This window comes from Haliotis rufescens, unplaced genomic scaffold, assembly GCF_023055435.1.
Source record: "Haliotis rufescens isolate VD_foot unplaced genomic scaffold, xgHalRufe1.0.p SCAF_2, whole genome shotgun sequence".
Taxonomy (NCBI): domain Eukaryota; kingdom Metazoa; phylum Mollusca; class Gastropoda; order Lepetellida; family Haliotidae; genus Haliotis; species Haliotis rufescens.
The window spans coordinates 18463406-18488281 of record NW_025963890.1 but is presented as its reverse complement, the minus strand read 5'-3'; the positions used below and the strand labels follow the sequence as shown (position 1 = coordinate 18488281).

Here is a 24876-nt window from a genome sequence, read left to right as displayed (position 1 = left end):
CTGAGACGCTAGAATCACACACCACGCGAAGCGGCTCTAACAAAGCATGATGACGTCATAGTGTTTATCAATTGGCACCAATGACGTCATATTGCAAGGGGCATAAGCCATGGAGTTTTTGTTATGGAAATAGAACACTTGGTAAATGTGAAAAATATAAATCGTTTTAATGCAAAAATTATGTTAATTAATTGTGATATTTTTAAATTTTTGTCTATGACACTACTAGGTTTACACTTTTAATGTGGAAAAAGTACAAGAAAAATAGGTTCATTTCCATGTGAACTTGCCCTTTAAAGCTCAAATTACAAAAGTCTCACAAAATAGTACGTACACGTTACTCCTTGGCGTTTTAACATTTCTTTCCCATAGATTGTATCATTAGAACGTTTGAAGCGTAATTCATAGTGCAAACACGCAGTCAACAAGTAGAGAAAATACACGCTCTTTCTTCTTTATTGCTCAACACAAACCTTAAGTGGCCCATTTGAACAAGGAAAGCTACCTATAGCCCCTATAATGACAATAAGATATGGAGTAGACATTACTACCTATTGGTGATCGACACTGTTATAATGCACAAGATGGCCGATTTTACTTTGACAAAATTATGCTTTTATAGATTCTATAAAGCATAATTTTGTCAAAGTAATCTGAATGTTTTGGTAATTATACAGACTGACATCGAGGAACATCACCGCTATGGCCAGATTGTGTTGTGTAACGCACCCAACACCTATAAAAAAACAGCTGTATCAGCCTTGGTCAATAATACCTTCGTGTCATGCCCAATAATGACACCTTATCTGCTGGAATAGCAAAAATATCAACAATATTTTCTGAAATTCTAGAACCTTATGTATCGGCATTGTCTATGGCTCAATGCGCGGACCTGTGTTGAAAACCCAACGGCGTTAAAACGTGAAAACTATTCATAAGATCAAATTGATAGCCCTTACGACGTAAATGCCAATCAAATAGGCTCTTTGTTTGATATCCATTGCATACATACTATTGTTATTTTCATTGTCCGACGATGAATGGAGTGTAATTACTTCATGTATGAAGCACGATAACATTTTGTTGTTTGTACGTCATTTAGGAGACCTGGTTCACAAATTGATCTTAGAGTTGCGACTGTCGTTAATTCCTATACACAGACTTACGGCTGTCGTAAAACTACAATAGCTTTGAGAACGTAGTCCTGTAAGAGCGCAGTGGGTCGTCACGGTCTTGCGCAGTGTGACGTTCTGAATCTGACAACAGGTGAAGGTCATACTTGTTCTATCTTCCGATATGGCTGCCCAATTACTTAAACCAGTTCACCAACTTCATCACGCAAGTAGCTTGATTTTGAAAGCAGCTCCTATAAATAATGAATTCCACAATACAGTCAATCATCGGTATCCGACCACTTCCTTGTCGAGACTAGACGAACATCTAGACTAACATCTAGACTAACATCTAGACTAACATCTAGACTTACATCTAGTCTCTGAAATGAGCATAATTTACAGAAAAAAACCACTTCACTTGTTAAATTTGCATCAAACAGAATGAAGAGGGACCAAGAGACTTCCTACATCTTCCTGAAACTACAGTCATCCAGTCTTGACAAACATTATAGACTTGCACAGGCTGTATTGGATATATTTGTTTGAGGGTCTGTAAGATAGACTATTGTCGAGACGTGAGAGGTTGTGTGACATGATCAAACGCCAGTCGACATTGTCTTAATGCGACTCGTATCCCGCCTTTTAGCTGTTAAATCATTTCTAAATGACACAAACATATGATTATATCACAAGTAACTTTCGGATGATGGGAAAACGCTCCATCTATGTTGGAGTAGCAAGCCGAGTCATCAATATTGTATATATATTCATGACACCCTGTAAATAATCCTAAAACAACACGCATCTGGGTCAAATTATCCACTCCGTCCCGGAATGTTGTTTGTTTGTTGTTTAACGCATCACTCAGCAATGCCCAAGCTATATATCTGTAAATAATCGTGTCAGGGCAAGACAATCCAGTGATTAACACCATGAGCATCGATCTACGCAATTTGGATACGGTGACATACATCAACGATGACATGCGGCCACGGACCCTGGCCACCCGATCCCGTTAGTCGCCTCTTACGACATGCATGGGTGTTTGTAGACCAATTCTGACCCGGATCGTCACGGGTGCCCTGGGGTGATGAAGTAAGCCAGAATCTGAAGTGATATCAAGAACAACCAGCTGGCATAATAAGCAAGGGGTTATACACGATACTGAGAAACAATGGCCGACGGCGTTGTTCATTAAGCTGGCGTTGATAGACAAGGACAATCAGTCAGATCACATGTCCCTTGTTCGCATTTCCTACGGGTATTGATTATCTGCGCTTTATCAAAATGGAACTAATGAGGCTTTATTTCCATGGAAACTGACGCTGCAGCGTCGCTATGGTAACATGATATAAACACTGTTGTAATGACAGGTAGCGTACTCCCAAAAGCCGTATTTTCTCTACTAAATATGCCACTTTTACTAAATGTTTGGATCATATGAGAGTTTACATCATTACATGCTAGACTTTTATGATACAAAATCTATTTCGTGAGCACCGACAATGACTAGCACTATATCGATATCTAATATCTCAATATACAAGGATGAGGCACTTGCACACAAAGCAACACGTCACCGCACCGCACAACATGTTTAAGCTTGACGCATCCACGAATACAAGTCACGGATGAAAATGTATTTCGAACACGAAACTGTGAACCTTGATAATCCGAACAGCAGCTTTCCAAATGAAGTCGTCCATATTAAGCAATGTCTGAATTAACGAACCATGGTGACGGAGTAATGTCGCTTATGCGTTCCCAGCAGTAATCGTCCGGGAGATGAAGTTTCCGGATTAACGAGGTTACACGGTATCATTATAATTATTTTCTCTTTATGATCGGCAAGTTGTGTTGTTGTTATTTCATTTTTTTAACCGTTCCATGATTCAGCAACTCTTTCGATTAAATCCGCCGAAAAACGTCTTGCAGAGGTATCCATAACAAGGGGTTTACTTTCGTCTTTCTGGCCTTGATACTGATAAAGTAAACCCTCCTGTGCATCCATGGTGATGGACGTATAGCCGTCCTTGAACTTATTGACGTTATTAACTATCCCAAGGGAAACAACTCTGTTTGGAATAACAATGAATTTAGATCTCATCTTCACGTTCCACACTTTGGATTCTCGCCAAGGATTAGACAAGACATAGAGTTTATACTTTTTAACTAAAGGAATATCATATTCTTCGAGTCCTTCTAAATCTTTAGCATCAGCCAAAGGAAAGAAACTCTTTCGAAAGATAATGGCAGCCACTTTATGTTGGTTTTTTAATTTAGCTTCGATAAGGTCTTTCCAGGATTTATGTTTTAGAGGCATAAATACTTCATTGATGTCTTGAAAAAGTATGTAATCGGATGTGGCTTTGTTCCGAAAAAGGCAGTCCTGTATGGCGGCTATTTGGGCATAGCCGTGAACATCATCAATAGGAGGGGACCAAGGTAACACCTCTGCCAACCTCCTCTCCTGATATCGGTCCAGGTAGGTTGGGACGGGTCCAGATGCAGATTGGACGTAAAATGTAAAATGTTCTGCTCCCAGTATAATGCCCAGCTCGGTGTTTTGAACAAGTTCGTAAGCATCCCCATAAGTTGGACTGAAAGGCGTCACACAGACACTGAAGGCGTGGTGCTCTTTCTTCGGGTAATTCACTTTCATGTATTTTGTTGGAGTTTGGATTTTGTCTTGTAGGACGGCTAATCTCGCTGGATGACCTCCCTTGTTGACTTTGCACAGAATGACGGCGGCTGTGTAACTGAAAAGTAAATGAATCACGATAATACGTCGCACAAGTATAAATATACAGAACATAAAATGTGTGTGTTTTCCTTAATACCCATTCATTAATACACTAATGATAGGGGGGGGGGGGGGGGTTCACGGGTGGCCAAGTCGTCTAAGGCGCCGCAATTCGCTGTGCAGAGTTGTTTCCCCTGGGCACGCCTGAAACCTATGATTTTCGGTCACACCCGTGCTCGTAGATTTCACCAAAGTGGTAAAAGACCTGCATCACCTCGGGCCTACCTCCTACACCAAGCTGTCACGCCGTGATATAACTGGAATACTGTTCAAAGCGGCGTTTAAAATCTAACTCAGCTCAACTAATGATAAGAATATTCATACGAAATAAGCAAGGAAGGAAAACTTAATGTTAGGGGTCTAACAACAGGCTTTTCGACATCGGAAACACGCCGCTGTGCTGTCCGACCGCCCTCAACGACCCTGTAGCAGTTAAAGTGATGATGATGTATAGATAGATCGTTGGATGTTTTATAATATAGGTCTGTCTGTGTTATGATTCGGGAGAGGGGAATCTGAGTGCATGCTGTAGTTAGATCACAGTTACGTATACTGGTATGTTACAACAGCCTGCATGTTGTGTGAAGCCAGCCAGATAACATCAGATACATGTTGTGTGAAGCCAGCCAGATAACATCAGATACATGTTGTGTGAAGCCAGCCAGATAACATCAGATACATGTTGTGTGAAGCCAGCCAGATAACATTAGATACATGTTGTGTGAAGCCAGCCAGATAACATTAGTTACATGTTGTGTGAAGCCAGCCAGATAACATTAGATACATGGTGTGTGAAGCCAGCCAGATAACATCAGATACATGTTGTGTGAAGCCAGCCAGATAACATCAGATACATGTTGTGTGAAGCCAGCCAGATAACATCAGATACATGTTGTGTGAAGCCAGCCAGATAACATTAGATACATGTTGTGTGAAGCCAGCCAGATAACATTAGTTACATGTTGTGTGAAGCCAGCAAGATAACATCAGATACATGGTGTGTAAAGCCAGCCAGATAACATTAGATACATGTTGTGTGAAGCCAGCCAGATAACATTAGATACATGTTTTGTGAAGCCAGCCAGATAACATTAGATACATGTTGTGTGAAGCCAGCCAGATAACATCAGATACATGTTGTGTGAAGCCACCTAGATAACAACAGATACATGGTGTGTAAAGCCAGCCAGATAACATTAGATACATGTTGTGTAAAGCCAGCCAGATAACAACAGATACATGGTGTGTAAAGCCAGCCAGATAACATCAGATACATGTTGTGTGAAGCCAGCCAGATAACATCAGATACATGTTGTGTGAAGCCAGCCAGATAACATCAGATACATGTTGTGTGAAGCCAGCCAGATAACATCAGATACATGTTGTGTGAAGCCAGCCAGATAACAACAGATACATGGTGTGTGAAGCCAGCCAGATAACAACAGATACATGTTGTGTGAAGCCAGCCAGATAACATCAGATACATGTTGTGTGAAGCCAGCCAGATAACATCAGATACATGTTGTGTGAAGCCAGCCAGATAACATCAGATACATGTTGTGTGAAGCCAGCCAGATAACATTAGATACATGTTGTGTGAAGCCAGCCAGATAACATTAGTTACATGTTGTGTGAAGCCAGCAAGATAACATCAGATACATGGTGTGTAAAGCCAGCCAGATAACATTAGATACATGTTGTGTGAAGCCAGCCAGATAACATTAGATACATGTTTTGTGAAGCCAGCCAGATAACATTAGATACATGTTGTGTGAAGCCAGCCAGATAACATCAGATACATGTTGTGTGAAGCCACCTAGATAACAACAGATACATGGTGTGTAAAGCCAGCCAGATAACATTAGATACATGTTGTGTAAAGCCAGCCAGATAACAACAGATACATGGTGTGTAAAGCCAGCCAGATAACATCAGATACATGTTGTGTGAAGCCAGCCAGATAACATCAGATACATGTTGTGTGAAGCCAGCCAGATAACATCAGATACATGTTGTGTGAAGCCAGCCAGATAACATCAGATACATGTTGTGTGAAGCCAGCCAGATAACAACAGATACATGGTGTGTGAAGCCAGCCAGATAACAACAGATACATGTTGTGTGAAGCCAGCCAGATAACATCAGATACATGTTGTGTGAAGCCAGCCAGATAACATCAGATACATGGTGTGTAAAGCCAGCCAGATAACATCAGATACATGTTGTGTGAAGCCAGCCAGATAACATTAGATACATGTTGTGTGAAGCCAGCCAGATAACATCAGATACATGTTGTGTGAAGCCAGCCAGATAACATTAGATACATGTTTTGTGAAGCCAGCCAGATAACATTAGATACATGTTGTGTGAAGCCAGCCAGATAACATCAGATACATGTTGTGTGAAGCCACCTAGATAACATTAGATACATGGTGTGTAAAGCCAGCCAGATAACATTAGATACATGTTGTGTAAAGCCAGCCAGATAACAACAGATACAAGGTGTGTAAAGCCAGCCAGATAACATCAGATACATGTTGTGTGAAGCCAGCCAGATAACATCAGATACATGTTGTGTGAAGCCACCTAGATAACATTAGATACATGTTGTGTGAAGCCAGCCAGATAACATCAGATACATGTTGTGTGAAGCCAGCCAGATAACATTAGTTACATGTTGTGTGAAGCCAGCCAGATAACATCAGATACATGTTGTGTGAAGCCAGCCAGATAACAACAGATACATGTTGTGTGAAGCCAGCCAGATAACATTAGATACATGTTGTGTGAAGCCAGCCAGATAACATCAGATACATGGTGTGTAAAGCCAGCCAGATAACATTAGATACATGTTGTGTAAAGCCAGCCAGATAACATCAGATACATGGTGTGTGAAGCCAGCCAGATAACATCAGATACATGTTGTGTGAAGCCAGCCAGATAACATTAGATACATGTTGTGTGAAGCCAGCCAGATAACATTAGATACATGTTGTGTGAAGCCAGCCAGATAACATCAGATACATGTTGTGTGAAGCCAGCCAGATAACATTAGATACATGTTGTGTAAAGCCAGCCAGATAACATCAGATACATGGTGTGTGAAGCCAGCCAGATAACAACAGATACATGTTGTGTAAAGCCAGCCAGATAACATCAGATACATGTTGTGTGAAGCCACCTAGATAACATTAGATACATGTTGTGTGAAGCCAGCCAGATAACATTAGATACATGTTGTGTAAAGCCAGCCAGATAACATTAGATACATGTTGTGTGAAGCCAGCCAGATAACATCAGATACATGTTGTGTGAAGCCAGCCAGATAACATCAGATACATGTTGTGTGAAGCCAGCCAGATAACATCAGATACATGTTGTGTAAAGCCAGCCAGATAACATTAGATACATGTTGTGTGAAGCCAGCCAGATAACATCAGATACATGTTGTGTGAAGCCAGCCAGATAACATCAGATACATGTTGTGTGAAGCCACCTAGATAACATTAGATACATGTTGTGTGAAGCCAGCCAGATAACATCAGATACATGTTGTGTGAAGCCAGCCAGATAACATTAGATACATGTTGTGTGAAGCCAGCCAGATAACATCAGATACATGTTGTGTGAAGCCAGCCAGATAACATCAGATACATGTTGTGTGAAGCCAGCCAGATAACAACAGATACATGTTGTGTAAAGCCAGCCAGATAACATCAGATACATGTTGTGTGAAGCCAGCCAGATAACATCAGATACATGTTGTGTGAAGCCAGCCAGATAACATTAGATACATGTTGTGCTCCATTAATACGAGCAGAAGAGAACTACTGTAAATGCTGAAATTAATGCGCCGCTGAAAAATGCGGACGGTCCATGCTCGTAATAATTAAACTTCGCATGTACGTCTCACAATTGACTGTTGACAAGAGTCCTCAGTGTGTTGATGACCCGCCGAAATACATAGTTGTTTGTTTAATTGTTGTTTAACGTCGAACTCGGTTACAGGATCCGGAATCAGGCGACGGTAAGAATCCCTTTCTCTTTGTTTTTTTTAGTTGTTTAACGCAGCACCCAGCAATATGCCAGCTTTTTGACGCGGTCTATAACTAATACGATACTTACTATACTAATACTAATATTATAATTGGGATACGATGACATACATCAACCAAGTAAGCGAGCCTGACCACCCGGTCCCCTTAATCGCCTCTTGCGACACGTACAGGTTGCCGAAGAGGAATTCTAAGCCGGGTCTTCACAGGTAGTAGAACGTTGGTCAGGTTATCAATCACTGGTTTGCCTGGCACGTAATCGATTATTTACAGGTCGCCGTCATGTATTGCGCTATTCCTGTGACATGAAACAACAATCACACATCCACACAGTTCAAAAATACCTTTTTCCATGGTGATCTTTCATTTTGACTTCAATTCCTTCCTCAATAGACAAGAGTGTCTGTCCTTTGCTCTCGAATCTACAAAATAGCGACACAGAATGGAATGTTGGTGTCAGGGCGACGACCCTGACAACAGAGTCGCTGGCGTCGTAGTGGGCGGAGAATGCATACACGTCGTTGTTGTCGTCGTCGTCGTCCAAGTTAACGTCGGCTTGGAACCAGTCGCTGTCATACTCAAATGTTCCTGACAATGCGTAATCGTCACCGTGTATGTCATTCCGGGGATAAACTTCTACATCTTCCCGCTTGTCTTCTTCTGCCTCTTCATTCTTCACATCTGTTTCTACATCAGCCTCAGTTTCGGGGATATTCTCCTCTATCCTTTCCTTCAGCGCAACTATTACAGGAGCGTTATCCTCAGGAAGTCCTTCTAGTGCTTCATCGTCAAACTCGATTGGTTCTACTTGTGGAACTCTAAGTTTCTGTCGGAAAGATTTTACGTCTGCTCCCTTCCCAACAGCTTGTTTATGTTTCACTTCGAGTTCGTGTCCTTTCTCTATCGCTATTCTTGGATTATGTCCCCTGTCACTTTTAGGAGGTCCCTGAACTTCGGATTTTACGTCTGCTCTCTTCCCAGCAGCTTGTTTATGTTTCACTTCGAGTTCGTGTCCTTTCTCTATCGCTATTCTTGGATTATGTCCCCTGTCACTTTCAGGAGGTCCCCGAACTTCGGATTTTACGTCTGCTCTCTTCCCAGCAGCTGATTTAGGGCTCACCTTCCTGTCACGTGCTCCTTGTCGTTTATCTGGATCGTCTTCTCTCGTCTTCTTTTGCGCTCTCTTAACTTCTGATTTCACGTCTAGTGCCCTGTTCTCGATGGCCTCAAACGAGAACGAGGCTGAGTTCAATTTATCAGACAGGATTGTACCCTGGATGGCGTCATAGTCTATACTGCCCCGTGCTCTAGTCTGGAAGTACAAAAGAGCTGGGCCTGTGAGATTCAGAACCACGACCAGAAACAGAAATCCCCCGAACATCCACTGTTTTCTTTCTCGTCTACTCATCAACATATTTATACGAAACGCCGACCGTGTTTTCACATATCTAAATACGCACTCTGTGTTGCATCCTTGCTCTTACTGGTTACAGCATCCAAGCTGACATTGCACAGTGATGTTTTAATCCAGAGCAGGAAATAAGACGAGTCCCGCCTGTACCTGTTGACGCGTTACAGTTTATGTGCTTGAGCTCCTAGAGTTGACTGTCAGCCCCCACCCCAAATACACAAAGATTATATTATCCGCCTTTATGTCTGTTATTGAATACAATGAGCTATATCAAACGTCTTAACCGTCACAATTGGCCTTCTCATGCCCAGGTTTATACATTGACGTTAACAACAAATACCCCATGCACAGTCCCGTTCGACCTTTGTATTGTACATAGAATAACGTACCCGGTCCCGGTACGATGAGTGTGTGAATAGATGTTGAGTATAAATAGAAACGTATATAAACACGGTATCGTATGCTTCTTCACATGCAGTCACCACACCTGCCTTTAAACTTCCGGCCTACCCGCGGCCAGGGGTATGTTACCCGGGCTTGTAAACGTTTATGTCACCAATCAAGTATTTTTGTAATTTATGCCCTGCTGTATATATATAACGCAAGAGAATAACCAGACTTGATTATCCACCGTAACAGATTCTATTGGGCGTAAAGAGCAAAATAGCAGTGAAATTATATGAATGGGACACTGAAAATCAGCTACGACACCTGGAGTTCGCGGAAAGTGAGTGAGTGAGTTTGGTTTAACGCCGCTTTTAATAGTATTCCAGTTATATCGCGCGTGTCAGCTTAATGCGGGAGGAAAGCCCGAAGTGATGCAGGTCTTAGACGTTTACCACTTCGTTGAAACCCACGAGCACGGATATGGTGCTGTCAAACCTAGAAACATAATCGCGTCGAACCGGGATTCGAACCCACAATCATAGGTTTCTGGGGTGCCCACGGGACGCAACTCTGCACAGTGAATCACGGCGCCTTAGACGACTGGGCTGACCGTGCCCCCCGTTCGCGGATAGGGTGGGGCATACCGGTTGCACGTAGACTAACGTTACGTCTATGAAAATAGAGAGAGAGAGAGAGAGAGAGAAAATATTTGATTAATAAGGAAATGCTGTCTGTAGATATGTATGTTAAAGCTGAATACAAGATTATAGTGGAGTTCATCTATGTTATGCATATAGTCTGTGTTTTCTTTCAGTTCCTATATAATTGCAAATTCGTATGACCTCCATTGAAATAGCACCCATGAAGATCCGGGTAGAGAATAGGTCTTCAGCAACCCATGCAAACCATGCTTGTTGGGTGGTGGTGTAGCCTAGTGGTTAACACGATCGCTAGTCACGCAGAAGACCCTGATTCGATCCCCCACATGGGTACAATGTGTGAAGCCCATTTCTACTGTCCCCCGCCGTGATATTACAGGGTGTTATTAAATGCGGAATGGTGACTTGCTTGGTAATTTTGCGATTTTCGTTTACACTATTTTGACTTGCAACACAAAGCAAATATTTCACCTGAGCATTGCTTTTTTTATTATAGTATGTATATATTTTTTACTGTCAAAATGTGTAACATTTTCAAATTTATTAAACGCCTAAATATTCAGTTATTTTACAAAGTGACTGAAAATCATTTCCATCTGTATCATAATGATAACGAATTCAAAACATTTTGACGTTTCATGTCATCACCAAGAGACTGAATATGTTACGTTGAAATGTTGTTTGGCTTCTAATCCTACATAGTAATCTGTTGTGAGGTTTTAGGCCCTTTTGATCGTCTTAATCAATTTTAGTCAATCTGGACAGATTTTTCAGCCAAAATGACTGAAATATTTACACATTTTATATACTGCCTGAGAGAATCACGTTTTACAAATTGACAGTAATATATACACGTTTACAAAGGAAAAGACGTGTGAAAACAACGTTTATCACGCATTGAAGAATTTCCCAACCAAGACGTAGAGGAACAAGAATGAATCGGTTCAATGCTACGGCAAATGAAGGAAAACAAAAATTAATGCAAATACCAAAATTACAATCTACCAAATTTATGTGTATAAATTTTAGGCAGCTTCCTTGTTCGAGGAATGTTTCCGTGAATATCTACACAAAGGAACAATATCCCACTCGTCTGCAGCTGTACAAAGAAACTTATTCGATGTCACGTGTCTCTGTAACAATCAAATATTTTAAAAGATATATACTGAGTCAAATTAAAAACATTCTTAAAAGTAATCCCATATATAATATACAATGGACAACTGTATCAGAGAAGGTAATTTTTAATCATTAATGTCCAAAGAAGGATTTTAATTAACTGTGGTAACCATGATTTGTTCCAAGCAGCTACGGTATTCGGTAATAACATCAACAGTTTAAATCATAAGTCCCAAGCACGATAATCTGATGGCACACAAGGTCAGTAGCGTGTATGGCCACCATGTGCGTTGACAACTGCCACACAACGCCTCCGCATGGACCTTGTGATGCTGGAGAACACATGATTGGGAAGACGACGCCATTGTTGCTGCAAAATGGTGCCAAGATCTTGCAAATTCTGTGGTTGGTTCCGGAGAGTGCGCAGACTTCTGCCAAGAGCATCCCCGACGTGTTCGAATGGATTGAGGTCAGGAGACCTTGACCGCCAGTCCATGACATTGACTCCCGCATTCTGAAGGAAATTCCTTGTCATAATTGCTGGGTGGGGTCTGGCATTGTCGTGTTGGAAGATCAAACCGGGTCCATGTGCTGCCATAAAAGGCAGAAGTTCTGGTGCCAGTACCTGGTCGCGGTAAGCAGCAGCGTTGAAGTTGCCACGGATGACAAGAAGCCTGGAACGTGCATTGCCACAGAAAGCACCCCACACCATGACACTTCCGCCTCGAAATCTGTCAACTTCCTGTACACAACACTGGGCGTAACGTTCATGACGGCGACTCCACACCCGCGCCCTACCATCAACAAATTAAATCGGGATTCATCACTGAAGACGACTTGATTCCAATTCCTCTGAATCCATCGTAAGTGTCGCTGTGCCCACAATTGACGTTGACGTCTGTGAAATTGGGTCAGAATCGGCCCGCAGTATGGCCGTCGTGCTTGAAGGTGAGCAGTTCTCAGACGGTTTCGAACAGTTTGCGCACTCAGTCTACCCCTAAACAGTTCATTTTTGGTTGATGTAGCCGTCAAAAATCGGTTACGGAGGTGACGTAAAACAATCTGACGATCCTCTACATGTGACGTCACACGTGGTCGCCCTGGCCGAGGGCGATCAGCGGTGGTACCCGTTTGCTGTAGACGCGTCTGTAAATCATAAACAGTCCGTCGACTACAACCCATCGTCCTTGCGACTTCAGCTACGGACGTTCCCGTCTGCAACAAGCCGATGGCACGTTCACGTTGCACATTTGAAAGGCGTGGCATGTTTTCTTGTGTTTTTCTGTTTTTGTAAATGACTGCTAACAAGTATGGCTGAAAACACGTGCGGTATTATGGCCACGTGACCAGTTGCACGTGAAAAAACACCTTTGCCACTATGGTGCTGTGCACATGATTCTGATCGATTTACCTGCACAAAAACGGGTGTTATCTGAAGACAATACGTGGCCATTACTGTTTAAATACACAATAAGGGCCCACAATGATAACTGGTCAAAATGTTAAAATTTTAGGATTGCGAAGTTGTTAATTTCGTTCAGTATATATCGTTTCGGGATATTATAACCCGTGTTCGTTTCTCAACTGATCACTTAGATTGTTTCAGGTGTTTCCCATAGGTGTCAAGTATCAAGGGTCGGCTGAGAAAGCCAACGTGACAACTATTTTCATAACGTTCACGGTTCCTAAAAAGTCCATTGAGTGATAGATAACAATGAGCAATCAATCAACGTATTATCATTTAACCTTTTGAACAAAGTATGTTGTTTTTACATCGGCACTTCACGCCATGGTATGAGTGTATTCCCTTTGTTTTAGTAAACCTAGACATGTAAACACTCACTTTTGACATATCCACTGTGCAATATAACAGTGATTATTCAATCAACGTATTTTCTGTTAATCCTTTGATGACTAGGAACGATCTGTTGATTTACAACAAAAAAGTAAATCAACTGATCATTCACCTCTTGCTGGGCTGCCACGTGCATATTACATAACACACATTTCACCTCACTTCAAACCTGGATTTAGATTGAGTGAGTGAGTTGGGTTTAACGCCGCTTTTAACTGTATTCCAGTTATATCGCGGCGTGTCAGCTTCATGTGGGAGGAAAGCCCGAAGTGATGCATGTCTCAGACGTTTACCACTTCGGTGAAACCCACGAGCACGGGTATGGTGCTGACAAACCTAGAAACATAATTGGGGCGAACCGGGATTCGAACCCACAATCATAGGTTTCTGGCGTGCCCAAGGGACGCAACTCTGCACAGCGAATCGCGGCGCCTTAGACGAATGGGCCGACCGTGCCCCCGGATTTAGATTTAATAATAACCCCAGACACAATAAATGCCAAATGGGAACCTTTGTCAGGTAATGTAAGTGGTGCTACCACTAATTGTACCTGTAATAAATTAATTTACTGAGCATCAAGTGAATGACGACAAATACCCAAGTGTAGGGTTATACCAGAAAACGTGGATGGCAACAAGGGAGTAGTAATCGTATTATCGACGCAATCCGAAATCCGAAAATGCTTTCACTGCATGGATACGTTTTTTTTAGTATTAATTTATAACCATCTGGGTTTTTTTTTCCAAATGACGACATCCGATGAGCTCCGCAGTTCTTTTTCTCTGTTTGTTTAGGCTGAAGAAATTAATTTACATGCGCCCTTTGTCGAAATCTTTATAGATCACAGTTAACCAATCAGTGTTCAAAAATGCGTAAAACAGGCTCCAAGTTTATTTAGCTGTCCTTGCAGACGGTAGCCAAGTCTCTGGTCACGCTCAGTTGCGTTGCATATCATCCGGGTACTCACGGGGGGGGGGGGGGGGCAATAACAAAGTCAACAACCAGTCCGGGGAATTGCGTTAGATCAGTGCCCCTTTAAGTAAATGGTTTTTGATCTTTTCATTTTCAAATACCGTTTTTGAATAATTGTTTTTTCTATAATAAAAAATCAACGGTTACTCAATTTTGCGTCTGTTTTGTTTTTGACCAGAAAAAAAGTTAGGTGGCGTTTCTCTTGCCCGTTAATTTATCTCACGGTCAACATCGCGAAAGTAGGCGGGTAGAAAGGATTCACCAACATAATATGCAAATGCTCCCAAGTCATGAATAAGAATGCTGCTAAATCCGGTAAGTGGACGAAGGATAGTCGTAAAGTAAAGAACCGTTAACTTCAACAAACATCGATTTCCGAATGTGGGCGTTTAAATTGGTTATGGAGTGTGATAGTGGAAGGGAGGTAACTACGTCAACCTTGTTTCAATCAACTCATTTTGGCCAGTGTTGGCGCGCGTCAGATCGTCGTGAACCAGGGCGGAACATTTCCGGTGTCAAAGGTAAGGGAACAAGAGGATTATATATGGTGTTACTTAGACTACGGAAAAGTATTTAGTCTACTTATCGAAATTGTTTCGTTCGTAAAGTTTGCTTTTTCACGAATCTAATAATTATTAATCGCGAATGCTTGTTTTGTTTGTTTGTTTGTTTGTTTGTTTGTTTGTTAGTAGTTTAACGCCGCACTCCGCAATATTCCAGCTATATGACGGCGGAATGTTGAATGGTTTAATAATGTCAGCTTATGACCAGAAACGGTCAGATGCATCAATTAACTACATACAGACGATTTTGAATTATACATAATAGCTGGAAAGGATAGCATCAACATTTCACGCATATGATTTGTATGTTTCGTTTCGGTAACTGCGTGGCTTGAAATTTCAAATAAACCAACATGTCGACATACATGCTATAAAACTAACCTTTCCCGTATACTTCCCCGCCTACAGGGCGGGGAAGAATGACAATTTCCCACTGCCGGGTCGAAAACGGAGTGGTCACGGTAACCCGGCAAACCTGCATCTTCAATTTCTTGAAACAGTGTGTTTTGAACATTAGCTCTTTAGATGGTAAAGATTGTTGTAAAGTGTCATACTTAACGAGAGCGTTACAACCCGCACCCTCACTCACCATATGTTACGAAGGAATTCTGGAGAACCAAAGCCAGAACAACGGTCAAGACGCTAGAACAGACAAATGTTATAAATGAGAAAACCTTTTGAAGACTATCATATATTTTTTCAACACATATATCTTCTATACTTAATAATAATGATAATGTTGATGATGATAACATCCTAAAAAGAAAACAAAGGGTTATAAGTAAATTAGATATTTACACCAAACCTGTGGGTATGTTCCGGAAAAGAATATAGGTCTCCATCAACCTACAATGTACATGCTTTTCGCAGAGCTCCAGATAAGCTGCGTATCTGCGTAAAATACGCATCAGAAATGCAGAAATATGCAGTAAAATACAATCCAAGCGTATCAAATACGCAACGAACATTACAGATACGCTACAAAAATAAAACTTGTGCGTATCATCAAAATATTGTGAAGTAACCCTGCGTATTCGATTAGCAAATCAGCAACTTATTTTGAAATTATAGACGGGCATTCCGTCAAACTTGCCAAACTCCACGATGACAGTTACATCATGATCATTTGCCATCACACTTTCTTGTGGAAGTATCCCAGTTTGCAGGGACTAGATGAATAGTGTTTTTAAATATTTAACTTAACTACCCACATGTGTAAAAACTAGTGGGTAACAGAAATTTGAATACGCAGATAGAATTACTGATGATTACAATGATTTTAAAATGCATGGGTAAAATACCTACAACACCAAAAGCTTATCTGGAGCTCTGTTGTCGTAAGAGGCGACTGAATGGACTGAGTGGTAAGGTTCGGTGACTTGGTTGATTGCATGTCATCGTATCCCGATAACGTGGATCCAGATCATGATGCCAATTTCTGGATTTGTCTGGTCCAGACTTGAAAATTTTCAATCCGCCGTCATATATCTGGAATATTGCTGAGTGCGGCGTTAAACAACAAACAATATGAAAACACCAAATGTAGAGAACAAATTATAATGTGTCAAAAACGGTTTTATCTTGTTATAATTTAACATGAGCAAGTCTTTAACCCACACTTGTTTTTTGGGGGAGTCAAAGGTAAATTTACAAACATGGCGGAACAATTGTCATGTGTCACAGACTTGCTTCTTCTTAGTATATCTCTGTTCAAAAAAACCCCTGGTATCATCCATTAAATAATTATATATGATCGAGAGCATTAAATACAGAACTTTAGTCTGTGCAATATTAGTTGCAGCAGGATCAGTCGAGGTTGTATGCGTCCCGTTTTAGGTCTTGTACCACGAGCGGGAGGCTGTTTTAATATGACATTGTAAAAGAATTAACACAAATTCAGAATTGATTGAAAACAGCTGTTCGATTGAGCGAAGGTTAGCTTGTGCTATGTCACGTTACTTTCACTGACTCGGAAAACGCCTGAGGTTTTCTGCTTAAAAGCGGGGTAAAGGGTTTTATTCACCCGTAGAAAAATGTATTGCCCTCCATGCGGGATTCAGAGTGTTTTATCAAAATCACGTGGACCAATCAGATCTCATCATGGGGGTATGATAAGGATTCAACAGCTACAACTGTTTGAAGGTGAGGTGAGGTGAAATGGGGTTTAACGTCGCGTCCAAGATTATTGCACTTATATAGCGACGTGCATGCACGTGTGTGTGTGTCTGCTTGTACTAGCCTTGACTGATGCCGATTTTAGTGCTAACTCACTGAGATACCATGCCGCAGTTTATCATGAATACCCCACTCAGAGACAGTATTCTGACTCCGAGCCGACCAGTCCTTGTTTTAGCCCCTTAATGCCAAGCGCCAGACAGGGTAACAACAAGTACCATCTTTTAACGTCTTTTGGTATGACGCCGCCGGGGATCGAACCCCGGACCTTCCGCTCTCCGGGCGGACGCTCTTCCACTAGACCACGGAGGCGGTCACAACTGTTTGAAATTACAATGAGCAATGACGTAACAGGAGACTATGACTCCTTTTCTGATTCTGTTTTTGTGAAATCTGTAATACGCGCGGAGCCTTAATGGGTTTTATTGCCTAGCTTTGCCGATATTTTTGTTATTAATAGCCTCATTTCCATATCAATATAGCAGCTGCTCAATTTATCAATGCCACTCACGTCTGTTACTGAGCACAATCTTTATCACGTAATAATAAAACACTACCTTAATGTTATGTATACCTGATGACTGGCTAAGTGATCTATTGTGCACGTCAAGTTGTGCTATTAGTTCGACGTGTGCAGCCACAGAAGCATTTGTATCATATGCTCATTAATTAACCCCCCTTGTTAGGCGTCCTTCGTCGTCGTCGACATCTGTATCTCTGGACCGATGATGCTGAAACTTTTCCTGCTTGTTTCTCAAGGGGCTCGAACATGATTTCCCCCATGGTCGTTAAAAGGAATCAACATTTATGGCTGCTGTTCATCATTTCACCGTAAACTGTACTGTAATGCTCTTATTTCTTCTCAAAATGCGTTTTCTCCTCCTCTTCTTTAACTGACAGACTAGGGAAGCGGAATTCTGGCATTATGTTTTACTATGATGACATCATTGTTTGTTCATTCATTAAGATTTGTGTGTGTGTGTCAAACAGATGCGAAAGTGGTATGGCTCAGAGTTTGTGTAATCAAAAACCATGTTGGTTATTGCAACAATCTTCCATAATTTCATATCTTGAAATTTCAATTTATGTATCTTGACATTTCAGGATACCAAGTTGAAATTTCAAGATACATACTAACTTGAAATTTCAAGATACATACTAACTTAAAATTTCAAGATAATCATCTTGAAATTTCAGGATACTAAGTTGAAATTTCAAGTTATTATCTGATACTTAGTTGAAATTTCAAGTTATTATCTTCAAGATACATAAGTTGAAATTTCAAGATACTAAGTTGAAATTTCAAGATAGTATCGAATAAAATAAAAAAACAAATGGCCCTCAAAGGCTTCCGTAGGTTTAGGAAGCCTAATGGTTAAAGCGTTCGGTCGCCAGGCCTTAGACCAGGTTTCGATTCCCCACATGAGTAAAATGTGTGAAACCCATTTCTGGTGCTCCCCGCCGAGATATTCCTGGGAAATTGCTAAAAGCGGCGTAAAACCACACTCACTCACACTCACATTCATTCTTGCAGATGCAGGTAGTTCTTATTTCACATTGGTTAATACTTTGGTCCTCAAAATATATTTGAATATCAATGCGGACGCCAACCTTTTTACTGTGACTGTTGACTACATATTCAAGTGAGCTACAGTGTCATGGTACTATTTTTAATAAGTGTTTTAGAATGACAATGTCGAAGACAGATTATGTTTGTGACGTGCCATAGGTACAGTGATGGGAAGTTATATGGCTGCAATGGTGACATACAGCAGTGGTGTGTATAAGCGTCTGTGTGCTCTCGGGCGAGTGTCTCTGTGTGTGTGTGCTCGCGCGTGAGTGACTGTGTATGTGTGTGCTCACGCGTGAGTGACTCTGTATGTGTGTGCCCGCGCGTGAGTGACTGTGTGTTCGCTCTCTCTCGCGCGCGTGTGTATATGTTCGCTCGTTAATGTGTATGCGTGCGCTTATACTGAATAGGGAATAAACGCTAATACTTTCTGAAGTGTTGTAATCCACTGATGAATCAGCATGTTGGGTATTTGATTTTGTTTAGGCAGGATCTCCATGACAATACAACCACTCAGATTTACACAAAGTGTGCACACTGTTTTTACGTTTAGAAGGCAAAACATATAAAGGTCAATGGTTATAGATAAATACCTAGTGGACTGCCAGCCCTCCAAAACAAAAATACCAAAAACCGACCTAAATTAATAAATCAAATACTTAAAAGCTCCAACGACCTAACTAAGGCAGGCAAACAAATAACCTTCTTGTGGATACCCGCCCACGTAGGAATATACGGTAATGAAAACGCCGATAAAGCAGCTAAACTATCCCTCAAAATCCCAGAAATAAGCTTAAACTTACCCATCTCAAAATCAGAAATTAAAAGTGTAAACAAGTAAAAAATCACAAAAATGGCATAACCTATATCTAAACTCAAATAGCCAAATCAAAAAAGTGCTCAGCAAACCACTAACCAAACCAATAATTCTCCATCCATCAAAAAAAATCGACAGAGTAATCACTAAACTCCAAACAGGACACACCAACATAAATAACCACCTAAAAAATTTAAAAAAACACACTACAGGTATCTGCCCACACTGCAAACAACTAGAAACCCCAGAACACGCACTCATCACACACACTACCTAACACATCGAACCGCATTACAAACCACCCTCAATCTAAACAAGGCTCTCACTCTAGAAGCAATACTAAACCCACAAAATAAACTAGAAAACTTCAAGGCCTTAGGCGTATTCTTAATCAAAACGGAACTAATAAAACGCATCTAAAAACACAATAACCTACCAAATCAAAATCACATAAACAAACAAACATCCACCATACCCAGCTCCCTTAGTTCTCCTCCCCAACCCCATCGGCATCTATTCCAAATCTCAAAATTCCCAGATTCTATATAAGCAACCCCTAAAGCCCCCTCTTGGGTTGCACAGACCACTTTCGCCCCTTTCGGAAACACATTAAATGGCCTGGCCGGGCCCGTGTGCGAAATACGCATCAGTCGGAAAGCGCACGTTAAATCTCCAAAGTAAGTAAGTAAGTAAGATAAATAGCTCGTTAAGAAATAAACGACGAGTGGGAGCATTCGACACCACTCGCCCCTTTCCGTAACCTGCAAGAGAAGACTCGTCCCCCTATCGATTAATGTTATGTGCGAAAATACAACAAGCCAATCAGAATGCGCGTATGATTTCGAGTTCTTTGTCAAATAATCCCTTAATTAAGTAATTTTTTATTTTACATATGTCTTGCACCTAAAAATATACCCAAGACACAGTTAAATGTGTTCAATCATACTGTATAATTCCGCACGTCCCGATGTGCTTTAAATTGCATCTGAAATACATATGATATATGGGTAAATATATGTGAACCATTACGCAACGAGTTGACAATTGTTTTAGGTATGCCCGTTTGCGCGAAGACGGAACCCAGTCGCAAAAATGGCCATGAGAGAGGGGCACGAGTCGCTATTCGGCTTGTCCCGGAATAACAAGAGTTGGTCACGAATGGAGTGGGAGTTGTCTATCGCACAATAAAACCATGAAGGACTGGTTTATTCTCCCTGCAGTGTTTTATTGTACGATACACAACGACCACGAGTCGTTTATTTCTTATATGAGATATCAACATTAGGGATGATGATAAAAAATATTTACCCGTATTTAAATAATGATGACTCCTTCAATAGAATCCGACCTCGACAATGTCGGACAAGTCCATTTTATGACCAGGTGGGTATTTCCCGAATATTCTCACAATCCAATACGACATCATCAGGTTACGAGCGCATGTTCGAATCTTGCTATTTATATAGCAATAAGCGTTTTCAACTATCTATGGACTTTGTACAGGATTCATTCATAACAGAAAAATATTCAATTTCACCTATACTGTCGTGGTGTAGAATCGCTAAACTAGACCAACAGTTAACAAGAATACTTGGGTTGGGCCCTGTTTAGTCCTTGTCATAGAGGGACTAACGGGATCGGGTGGTCAGGCTCGCTGACTTACATTTTGGTTGATGCATCTCATCGATCCCACATTGCGAGGATCGATGCTCATGATATCAATCACTGGATTGTCTGTTCCAGACTCGATTATTTACAGACCGCCGTCATATAGCAGGAATATTGCCGAGTGCGGCGTTAAACAACAAAACAACAACCAACCAACCAACCAACCAACCCTGGGGAACACATTCGGGAACACCTAGTAGCATCACAAGTGCTTCATAAACACAAGCTCATAATGTAGTCGGAATCGTGTAATCGACTCTGCTTTAAGCAGAGTTGTCTGATGAATATGGAAAGGGTTTTGTCGTTTTTAGTTATGTGTAATCATTTGATTTGAAAGTCGACATTCTGGTTAACAAGATCATTGGGGGTGTGGAGTGGGGGTTGGTGGGCGGGGGTGTGGAGTGGGGGTTGGTGGGCGGGGGTGGAGAGGCGGGGGAGGGATGTCCTTTGGGACACTTTACGTACTCGACCAATTTCATCTCGCAGCTAAAACCATTTGCAGGTTACGAATCGCTACTAGGTGTCATTTCTAATTTATGTGGGAGAACGGGTGGCCCAGTCGTCTAAGGTGCCGCGATTCGCTGAGCAGAGTTGCGTCCCTGTGAAACCAGAAATCTGTGATTGTGGGTTCGAATCCCGGTTCGCCCCGATCATGTTTCTAGGTTTGTCATCTCCATACCCGTGCTCGTGGGTTTCACCGAAGTGGTAAATGTCTGAGACCTGCATCATTTCGGGCTTTCCTCCCACATTAAGCTGACACGCCGCGATAAAACTGGAATACTGTTAAAAGCGGCGTTAAACCCAACTCACTCACTCTAATTGATGTAATATTTGTTCATCTATGACAAAAATATAGATCTTATCCATTGGTATGTGCGATTGGTATTCATTATTTCTTTCTGTTTCTGTTTATCTCAGGGTTAAATATATACTCACCGCCAATAGAAACGCGAACCATAGAAACATATAGAAAAGTATGTTGGTTAAGATGAGATGTTTCCAATGTGTACCACTTCATGACAAAACAGTTAAATGTTACCACAGAGAGTCCTTATTCTTATCACGATATGCTGCACGCGATTTCCAAACTTTACACTCTAATCCTGCACGAGAAAAATGGTGCAGCTCGAGTTATGGATCTATGACCGTGACGTCACATGTGATGCGTTCATGAGCGTCGGTTCACGCAAAATAACAGTATGTTCGTTTGTGCATCGAACCAAACTAATGTCTCTTGAATATGAGTAATTCTTCATATATGTATGGTTTCTTGTACTTTTCTTTTAGCGGTGAGTATATAAGCGATCATATGGCGTGTCGTTTTGGATGAAAAGTTTAAAACACCCGAACTAAATAATTGAGACACCTTTGGCTCAGTCCTCTGATGGATCAAACTAATCGTAGACAGTAACTGAACTGTGTGTTGCCCTTTGTCCCGTGGATAATATGCGTTACAAGAACAGGCGATCTCATATCTTAATCTTCCATAGGTGGCCCAGTCGTCAAAGGCACTGAAATTTGTGTTGAAGAGTTGTGTCCCTTAGGCCTGTCAGGATTCTATGATCGTGGGGTTGAATTCCATATTCGCCCTGAGTATGATCCTTGGTTTATAACCGTATTACATCAGATCTCACTTTGGAAGACCATTCTTAATAACTAGATTATCATGCAGTTTGTTTGTTCAATCTCTGTCACACTGAGGTTATATTTTGTTCTATAGTAACCGGAAACTGGAAATCCTGGCTGATTGGGTGTATAATTGCACTATTGGCCGTCCTCGGGTCCCTTGTCCTCGTGACCTATGTCCTCATGAGGAAGAGGAACATCTTCATCATGCGAGTCCTATACTACTTCCAGCCTCACGAGGATGATGGTGAGTAATGTCAGTTGCTACGGGAGACACCACAAAGCAGTGTATGATTATTGCAGAGTGGGCCAAATAATAATAATAATAATTTTTAAAAATTAAGAGTTTTTTTAAGTTTGAACTCTAAATGAACTATATGATACAAAAGCAAAATGGGTGTGAATTACATTAATAATATGTGACATGTCCTGTTCTACCCAGTGCTATGGAAATCTAAAAGGGACATCCCGTTGTCGCCCTTACAAAAATCAAGCAAACAATGTCAAAAATAATATAGTTAAGTCATTATCTGGATTATAATATATGACAAAGCGATGTAGTACGCATGCATTAAGATTATGGATCTGACAGGTCTCTCTATATTCGCTGATCATACATGATTCCAAACCGTAAATTCCAATTTCAAAAATCATCATGTCATTGTTATACACCATTGTCCCCTATTTCAGACCTAGATCATTTATCTGCGTAGGCACTGATGTGACGGCAAACAGTACTAAGTACATAAATATTAAAATGAATATGAAAGTGATGGAAGAAATGACAACTACTGGTGCTTTCACTGAGTCGAGGAGACTTCAGTGGAGTCCATCCTCTTTTTGTCTATGGTCGTAAAGAATATTGTTACTCTCGTTAGATAAAACATCAGCATTCTCAGAATACGAAAAGTAGCATATGTGTACTTGTCATTTGTAGATGGAAAGGAATTTGATGCCTTCATATCGTACAAGTCCTCACCAGAAGATGAGACGTTCGTTTATAGGACTTTGTATCCCGAGCTGGAAAAACAACGGGGCTTCAAGCTGTGTTTACATCAGAGAGATTTTGTCCCAGGAGAAAGTATGTATGTCGTAGTTAGCATGTAAATGTGCGTGGATCCAATAAACGTAGCTTGAGTTTTCAAGGTTCCTTTCGTTTCAAGCAAGTAACTTCTACGAATTTTAGAAAATGAAAACTGAAACTCCTACAATATGGCCAACTTTCCAGAAAATGATCTCATCCCCGTAGAATGTCCTGGCTCAAATACTTTAAATAAATTCTTGTCCTTTCTAAGACGTCCTCTGAAATATGAGTGAACTTAAAAGATTTCTTCCGTTTCCTATTTGTATGTTTCATACTCGGAATGACCTTGACCTCTTCTTGAAGAACATATTTTTATGCCATTCCTGTATGTGTTTCAGCTATAGCAAACAACATCCTATGGGCCATCGAGAAAAGTCGGAGAACGATTCTGGTTCTGTCCCCGAAATACATGGAGAGTGACTTTACCAGGTTTGAGTACCAGGTTGCACACAATGAGATGCTGAAGCAGAAACACAAGGTCATCCCTCTCCTTCTGGAGGACATCAGTCAACAGAAGCATCTCACAGACAGAACCCTCACCAGCATCCTCAAGTCGATCACCTACATAGAGTGGCCTCGGGACGGAGAAGAGAATAAGCTCAAGACATTCTGGCGAAGGCTTGAACTCTCTCTGCCCAAAAGGAAGTTCAGGTCCATTGAAGATGGCGGGACAGACACTAAAACATCAAGGCCTATATCTTATGCAAATTCTGCTTTTGAATCCAGTCCGGAATCTTTCAGTCTGGAACGAAGTGGGGAAAAGTCAGAAAAAGAGGTTTTTTTAAGATACAAGATAACTTGCAAGGAAAACAGGGTCCAGCCAAGGACGATTTGGAGAAGATTGATCTGGTGGTAGAAACTGAAGAAAGTAAGAAGCCATCGAGCAGTAAGAACCTGAAGGACTTTTTCGCAGAACCATGTAATGATGTGTTTAATGCAATGCGTGAAAGTTCAGAGAGACTGGAACAAACTTAAGAGGTGTGACGTCACATTCTGG

At 41.2% G+C, this 24876-nt stretch overlaps 2 protein-coding genes across 2 annotated transcripts; one reads left to right on the top strand and one right to left on the bottom strand.

Moving 5' to 3' along the window:
- Nucleotides 1-2400: 2400 nt before the first annotated feature.
- On the bottom strand, nt 2401-9619 carry LOC124138796. Its single transcript, XM_046505666.2, has 2 exons — nt 8318-9619; nt 2401-3874 (listed from the first exon to the last, which is right to left on the bottom strand). The coding sequence occupies exons 1-2, from the start codon at nt 9385-9387 to the stop codon at nt 2992-2994; spliced, it is 1953 nt and encodes a 650-aa protein (XP_046361622.2). The 5' UTR covers nt 9388-9619; the 3' UTR covers nt 2401-2991.
- A 12666-nt stretch (nt 9620-22285) lies between these two features.
- Nucleotides 22286-24825, top strand: LOC124138846 (protein toll-like). Its single transcript, XM_046505730.2, has 4 exons — nt 22286-22328; nt 22890-23042; nt 23733-23876; nt 24218-24825. The coding sequence occupies exons 1-4, from the start codon at nt 22286-22288 to the stop codon at nt 24733-24735; spliced, it is 858 nt and encodes a 285-aa protein (XP_046361686.2). The 3' UTR covers nt 24736-24825.
- Nucleotides 24826-24876: the final 51 nt, after the last annotated feature.

Excerpts from the sequence above, each read along its gene's own strand:
- LOC124138796 (XM_046505666.2), bottom strand. The coding sequence starts at position 9,387 with ATGTTGATGAGTAGACGAGAAAGAAAACAGTGGATGTTCGGGGGATTT. Across the intron at positions 3,875-8,317 it reads AAAGATCACCATGGAAAAAG|TTACACAGCCGCCGTCATTC; the intron begins GTATTTTTGAAC and ends TTTACTTTTCAG.
- LOC124138846 (XM_046505730.2), top strand. The coding sequence starts at position 22,286 with ATGGTGCAGCTCGAGTTATGGATCTATGACCGTGACGTCACAT. Across the intron at positions 23,043-23,732 it reads CCAGCCTCACGAGGATGATG|ATGGAAAGGAATTTGATGCC; the intron begins GTGAGTAATGTC and ends TGTCATTTGTAG. Across the intron at positions 23,877-24,217 it reads AGATTTTGTCCCAGGAGAAA|CTATAGCAAACAACATCCTA; the intron begins GTATGTATGTCG and ends TATGTGTTTCAG.